Source organism: Priapulus caudatus, unplaced genomic scaffold, assembly GCF_000485595.1.
Source record: "Priapulus caudatus unplaced genomic scaffold, Priapulus_caudatus-5.0.1 Scaffold913, whole genome shotgun sequence".
In the NCBI taxonomy this organism is placed as follows: Eukaryota; Metazoa; Priapulida; class Priapulimorpha; order Priapulimorphida; family Priapulidae; genus Priapulus; species Priapulus caudatus.
The window spans coordinates 55,504-63,217 of NW_014577974.1; the positions used below are offsets into that span (position 1 = coordinate 55,504).

At 47.9% G+C, this 7,714-nt stretch overlaps 2 protein-coding genes across 2 annotated transcripts in view; one reads left to right on the top strand and one right to left on the bottom strand.

The window, feature by feature from the left end:
- Positions 1–1,137: 1,137 nt before the first annotated feature.
- On the bottom strand, positions 1,138–3,830 carry LOC106814363. Its single transcript, XM_014818677.1, has 4 exons — positions 3,568–3,830; positions 2,459–2,735; positions 1,243–1,863; positions 1,138–1,195 (listed from the first exon to the last, which is right to left on the bottom strand). The coding sequence occupies exons 1-4, from the start codon at positions 3,827–3,829 to the stop codon at positions 1,138–1,140; spliced, it is 1,218 nt and encodes a 405-aa protein (XP_014674163.1). The 5' UTR covers position 3,830.
- A 3,317-nt stretch (positions 3,831–7,147) lies between these two features.
- The window catches only part of LOC106814364 (mediator of RNA polymerase II transcription subunit 24-like), a 14,126-nt gene continuing 13,559 nt past the window's right edge, over positions 7,148–7,714 (top strand). The window contains exon 1 of the mRNA XM_014818678.1: positions 7,148–7,265. The gene's annotated coding sequence lies outside the window, so the exon portion shown is untranslated. The remainder of the gene's footprint in view (positions 7,266–7,714) is intronic.

A 7,714-nucleotide genomic window follows, 5' to 3' on the forward strand; every position in this document is an offset into this window, starting at 1 on the left:
CGCGCGGCAACGTTATAGGTCGCGCGGAAACGTTATAGGTCGTGTGGCAACGTTATAGGTCGCGCGGCAACGTTATAGGTCGCGCGGAAACGTTATAGGTCGTGTGGCAACGTTATAGGTCGCGCGGCAACGTTATAGGTCGCGCGGAAACGTTATAGGTCGTGTGGCAACGTTATAGGTCGCGCGGAAACGTTATAGGTCGTGTGGCAACGTTATAGGTCGCGCGGAAACGTTATAGGTCGCGCGGCAACGTTATAAGTCACATGGTAACCAAAGCACTTTGGCTATCAGATGCGACGTTCATACATAGACCGTCCTGTAATACATGCCAGTGTTGCAGCCAACCACAGTAGTAGATGGCACTTTATTCATCATAGATTCGACTCCGGAAGCAATTCAACAGTTTACACACATGAGTACATTTCAGCTGGAAGGTACACTTGATAATGGCTACTGAATATAATGCATATAATACAAGTGTCAACTTATATATTGACATTTCACGAATTATTTTTAATCATTTACGACAAAAGGAGTAATAGCTAGCGCTACACACCTACACAAAGGATACTCATCCTTGGCATCGTTTAGGTACAATAAATGCAGAGTAGTAGCTGATTTATCTTGTAGCTATAGTTTGTATTTGCATGTGGTCGTCTGTACAAAGTCATCGCTGATATGGAGATCTCGACTCCTAGATTCTTCATCTAGAGCAGCCACTCTTAGCACAACATCGCTGCAAGACTAAACGTCCATGCATGTCATACGATAGACAGCCATTTCTTTGCGCGATATCTGCTAATAACCTACACTCAGGTCCCATCAACAATGCCTCACAACCTGGTCACCTTGACAATGACCTACACCCTGGTCACCATGACGACGACGACCACCACTCTGGTAACCACGATGACGACCTACATCTTCGTCACTACGACGACGACCACCACTCTGATAACCACGACGACCACCACCACTCCGGTAACCACGACGACCACCACCACTCCGGTAACCACGACAACGTCCTACATCCTCGTCACCTCGACGACGAGGCACGTCACGCTGTACAAGCCGGGGTCGAACGCGCTGTACACTCGCACCCAGCATCCGGGGAGGTCCGGCACGCCCGCCCGCTCGTCAAAGTCCGACCGCTCGACCACGAAGTACGCCCGCCCGCGTCCGTCCGCCGCGGCCGCTGCCAGCATCGCGGGGGCGTCGGCGCGCAGCACGCGTCGCGCGTACTCCCCGCGCCGCGCCGCCACCACCGCCCCGTCGAGCGGCAACACGAACGTGATCGCGGGCCACGGACCTCCCGCATCCGTCGCCGGGGGCAACGACGACGACGACGAGGAGGATTCGAGCGCGGTGAGGAGGCGGGCGGTGACGCAGGCCGGCGGGGCGCGGAGCAGCTCGTCTCGCGGACGGACGCGCGCGGCGGGACGACCGACCGCCTCCCGCGCGAGCCACGCGCGCAGACGCCGCCACTCCCGCTCCCGGCTCTCCTCCTCCTCCCCCTCCCCCGCCCACTCCTCCCCGCTCTCGTACTTCACGCCGGGCACCCACTCGTGGAGCCGGCCGGACGACTCGAGGCGCGATCGCAGCGCGCGCGCTCCGTCGTTCGCGGCGTCGACGAACAACCCGAATCCTCGCACGCCGTTGTCGTCGCCGCGGCAGACAAACCCGCGCGGAACGTCTGCGTCGCAGCGCAGCTTATCGGCGACCTCGCGGCAGTGGGCGTCGAAGAGCATGCGTCGTAGCTCGGGGGCGAGACCCCCCTCAACGCTGTGCACGTAGTGGTACTTGTTCATCTGCTCCTGGGGAATGTCGAAGAGGAGGGAGGCGAGCGCAGAGAACGCCTCGTTCCTGGAACGAACGGAGAGAGAATCGTCGTCGTTCGTTAGTTAATCATATACAACTTTATTCTCACTTCGTGTGATAACAAATAACTAAACAGGGTCTAATTCCAGATTAAAAACACATTGCAGGATTTAACCTCATGATCTGTCAGATCTTGACTGCTGAGTTTCAGCGTTACTTAGCCTGCTCTGGAAGGAAGCTCAGAATGCTCTGGAATGATATTCTATTGCTTAACGATACGTCATACTTGACAGACCGCTATACACTGCATATGAGAAACTTGGTAACTTCACCACATTTCTGTAATAATCCACGAGAAAAAGCTCGCGTTAAGACTAATGTCAAGACTAATTTTGATTTTTACAATGATCACCATGTTTTTGGTAAACGTCTATGAGAAAATGTTCACGTTAAGACAAATGCCAAGACTAATCATGTTAAGACTAATTTTGTTTCGGAAAATGGGGCTGCTGAAAAAAGTTTGCGTTAAGACTAATTAATATTAAGACTAATGTTAAGATTAATATTGTTTCTGACAACAGCCCCCTGAAAACTATAAGTTGACAACCCTGATAGCTATGAGTTTGCGTCACACACGTACTGGCAGGCTGTGGCGATCTCACGCAGGTGGTAGATGACCAGGTGCGACTCTAGATGTGGAAGGTCGTCGAAGGACGCCGGCCAGAACCACACCTCCATGTGCTCGTACTCGACGGGAACGCGCACGTGACCGCTGCTGCCCTCTAGCGGGAACACGACGACGTGGTCGACGAGCTCCGTCGGAGACGAGAACGGCGAGCACGCCACCAGGGCGGCGCCACCGGACGTCGACGGGCTGCCGGTGCTGTCAGCGGCTGCAGGGAGGGCCGCCCGCTGGTCTGAAAATTTACGCAAAATTTTGATCGACGGACCTGCGATCTCTCGTGAGAGATTATGTGAGTGACGATTAAATGAACCATCTCTCAAATAGTGACAAATACCATCAAAAATCTGAAAACATTTAGTGAAATATAGTCTCGCGACTCTCGCCTATCAGTGGATAGGTTGCTTATTACACAAACTTGAAAATTACCCAATTTTTATGCTGTTATGGTATATAAAATGGCAAATGATGCAGCCATATTTTTAAACGTCGCAACAATTGCTTTGTAAATGGCATTGCAGGCATTAATCTACTAGTTGACACTCACTTTTACGTTGATCAACTCGTCAACTTTTCAACTGAAAGTTAATCATTTAAATCTTGCAGCCAGGGAAAAAACGGACCTGCCACCAAACGCACGAAGGCGTGCGCGAGCGTGTGTCATTGATGTGTGTGTGTGTGTGTGTGTGTGTGTGTGTGTGTGTGTGTGTGTGTGTGTGTGTGCGTGTGTGTGTGTGTGTGTATCCTGTCACTGCGGGGGAGACGCGAATCAAAGAGTCTTATACTCAGTTAGACTAGCAGGCTGGAGTGAAATATAGTCTCGCCTGTTAGCGCATAGGATGCTTATTACACAAATTTGGAAATTACTACGGATTTATGCTGTTCACTGCGTACTCACAGTAAAGCAGGCTGGAGTGAAATATAGTAAAAATAAATATATAGTAAAATAAGTATAATAGTAAAATATAAAATATATAAATAATAGTATAATATATAAAATATAGTAAAAATAAATATAGTAGTTGAATTACTACGGATTTATGCTGTTCGCTGTGTTGTGCACTCACAGTAGAACAGCCCCTCGATGCGATCCTTCAACGTCTTCTCGACGGGCGCGCCGTGGGTGTGTACCTCGCTGATGTGCAGCACCGCCCCCGTGTGCAGGTCCGTGTGGATCTTCGCACGACACGGACGCTTCGTGCAGCGCCAGTACTTGCGGTGTCCACCGAGCGAGATCTTCGAGTAGCGGTGTCCGCGGTAGACGAGGATTTCGCCGCGACGCGTCTGTATGATCTCCGGCAGCGCGCCGTCGCCGCCGGCAACGAGCATCGGAGCGTCGCACACCTCCCCCGCCGTCGCCACGGCGACGTATCCCGCGGCGGGGACGCAGAGTTCCAGGGAGTCGGCGCGAGCATCGTAGAGATCGTCAGAGCTCAGCGCGTGGCTCGTCGTTAGCTCCATCACCGTGGCGACGGCGTTGTTGTCGCGTTCGCGCGGAGGACGGGCGGATCGTGCGTCGCGTCGCCGTCAATACGTCGCCACTGAACCATCTCTTCTTCACGCTCACCGCTCACGGAGAGAGCAGACCATGAGCGAGAAACGGCTTATTGCCAGGGTTACAGACACGTGTCGCGCACTCCGTGGGCGAGGGATGAACGCTATTCTGCCGCCTGTCAACGAGCCTCAACACTTTCTGCGGCAGACGCAGAAATGCAGAGTGTCAACGGGAGCGGCAGCAGCAGTTCCAAGGTCCACGCTGCAAACACGCGTGATCGGGCAACGGAGCGACTGCACGCGCCCTGCAGCTACAGTTTTGACGACCAGTCTCCGTTTGACATTCTGCGCCGGTCCCTGTTGACACAAAGGGAAATCAATAAACTGCTGCTGCTGCTGCCGCTGCTGCCGCTGCTGCTCACCAAACGAATCCGATCGCCACACACAAAACTCGGGCAAGAAAGCTTTGGCAAGCTCCTCCGTTGCCGCTTTAAAGGAATGTCGTGCGTACATGCATAAGAAAGGATCTGTAATAAAATTTATCTGATCTGATCTGACAGCCATTTAGTCATTAATTCATAGCGTTGCACGGCTTGTTTGTAAATGATTTCTAAAAAAACATCTAACCTGATGGGGCTAACCCTGGAAAACACATGGGTAGAGCCATGTTGATTGTACAGCCCTCTAGCAGGAGCGAAGGGGTTACACAGGTAGATATACGTTTAAAATGGATATTCTTACAAAACTGCAACAATGCTATTCAACACAGAGATGCAAGATCTGCCACAAAAAACTACAATGCCAGTTCTGTAAATATTCTCGTCAATCCTAATTGTTTTCCTTCTTCGTGTTCGTGTTTCTGTATAGCAAACTCAATATGGGATTGAACTTGGTCTTCAAACTGGTGCATGACCATCAACCCTGGCAAACGTAAAAAATTCTATGCATTACCCGGCCTAAATCGCCCTTAACCTTTACCTACTCACATTATCTTAAGTACCTATCACTTTATCCGACGTACAAATATTTGTATCATGTTATCATGAGCAATGATATTTGCTGGAATGCCCACATCAATTACATTTGTGACAAGGCCCCTTGCTCTTAAGTCATGCTACGCTGTGCAGCACAGTCTTTCTTTTGCTGACACTAAAACCTGATTTCCTTTCCGTTTTAAAACCATGGTCCACCCTATTCTAGAATATGCCTCACTTGGCTGGGCCCCAGACACTCTGCAAAACTGTAACAGGTTGAAATATATTCAGCACAAAGCTGCGAGATGGGTCACACACAAAATTACAACGCCAGTTGTGAAAACATTCTTCCCGATCTCGACTTCACGCTCAATTTCTCTCTACTAAACTCATAAACTTCAACAAGATTTATCATGGCCACATTAAAACTGCCATGCTAGTTTACTTGATGAAACAACTTAATGAAAACGATCATATGCCACTGACCATTCCTTTTGCTATGTCTCATCGTCAAAGGACTCATTCAAGTTTAGTTTCTTTACATTGAAACTTTTTCTGCTGTTTGCAGTGTCGATCTAGCAATCAGATTGACATCGAACTGTCTTGGTTACAGACCTTTGGACTCTGGGTAGTTTCCAGGGTGCAAACTTAACGCGAGTCCAGAGTCAAATAATACTCCCTGATTTACTGTCGGACTCCCTGATTTGACATATGCAGTAGTCTGTGTGACTCCCTGAACAATTCTGCTATAGTAACTATAGTTCGTTCCAGAGCACGGCCTCGCGGAATTACCGTGTTTTTTCAGCAAATCTTTAAATTTGAACTTCAGACTGTGGACTCCCTCTTTTTGAGGGCAGGGAGTCCAGTCCGTTGGACTCCCTTGTTCAAAAGTTAATTTCTACCCCCGAGTTTCCATCACGAGATTACTCAAATTCCCATAAGATTTATCACGGTGACCAAAACATTGGTTTGGTGAAATTCTCTCATCATACTTGGTCGTCTGTCTCTGACCATTGCTTCTGCCATGTGTCATTCTCAAAAAACATATTTGGTTTCTGTGTTTTGGTAATTCCTTACTTGAACTCTCCCAAGTCATATATAAGAAATTTGGACATTGAAACCTCTCAGTTGCTATTCGCAATGTTGATCTACCGATCTGATCTTTGTCTTTACTTTAGTACGTATAATTCCTTGGGTTGTAAAGAGTTAACATTACGAGATTTAGAACATCCTCTGAGCAACATACTCGTTCAGCCTAGGAGTGCGAGTTGGCGTAGGACCCAGAGAGCGATAACCTCATAATGATTAGTCTTCAATTTCAAAGTCCAAGGAACTATATACCGAAGAAGGATTCCGAGAAACTTTAGTAATGCAATGCGAAAATTAACATAAAATTTGAAGGTTATTTGAATTAGCAATTACGATTGGGGCAAATTCAAAGGTAATGCGTTTTTATCTCACTGCCCTGGCACGGTCGCATGCCATTGACATTGTCAACTCGACCGGCCGGCAAACCCGACACATGTGGTGAGTTTACTCATCTGGAGGTACCCCTGCTCCTCCTGTCCTGTCCGACCTCCAGACGAGTAAACTCACCTTAATGCTGGCCGAGGTGGTACGTCGCCGACCTGCTCTGCCTGCCCCCCCCACCCCCGCCCTGCCAGTGCCACTTCTTCAGAAAATTAGTTTGTTGATTATGATTATGTGAATGTTGGAAGTGAACATTCAGAACAAGTTGTATAGTTTATTAGATAAGTTGCGCGCAGGATCTAACACAGATTTCATCACATAAACGTTAGATAGTATATTATAAGACAAAAACGGTATTAATAATCATTACTCAATATATAGGAACAAAAGTAATGTAAACACTAACCTACGAATGTTGATCTCACAGCAGCTGCAAACAGCGCCACCTGTGACACTGTGAGTTTACTATGCCATAATTTTTTGCCGCAACGCCTACGACCTATGATTATTGCAAAGACGAATTCATGCTTAATTTCCCCTATTTCATGGCTTATTTAAGTGCATGACGCTGTTAGTTATAATGATATGATTTTATTAATTTTTTGCAGTTAATTTGATAAGGAATTTACACCACGCGCCTGTGCTTATTACAGAATGATGGCGCCACGTGCACATAGCAATCGTCGTCATTTCAGTGCAACCTCAGCATCTGTTTTCTTACGCCGGTGAAGTTGTTGTTACTTTGTCACTGACACTGACACTGTATCATTTAAACTCAATTAATTAAAGTTTGATATACATGTAATCATGTATATTTGACACGTAAAGTGAGTAATCGTGGAATATGCTATTGTGGGCTTCGGGATGTTACAAACTTACACAACACACGTGTTGTTCCAACCCACCTGAGCCTAAATCAGTATCAGTATGACAGTATTCATAACGCATGAGTCATGGTTTCATATGATATAGGTCTAAGAAGGACGTGGATATTCGTCCGAGCATCGGACACCTGTTCGTATGCGCTATTCGTCCGAGCAGTTGTTGCGCATGCGCTGTTCATGTTGTATTACATAAATGTAATATAATGGCACTAACTATAAACCGACTCGGTTCTCTTATTATACAATATACGCTCGGTTTCGTATATATACGCGAGTGATAGTACCAAACACTATCTATGGTGTATAACCATGCACATACGCAACGCATGTATGCAGGGGCGTCACAGCCGTAAGGCTGCCGTAGAAAAACGCTACGGGCTCCCAGCCTAAAG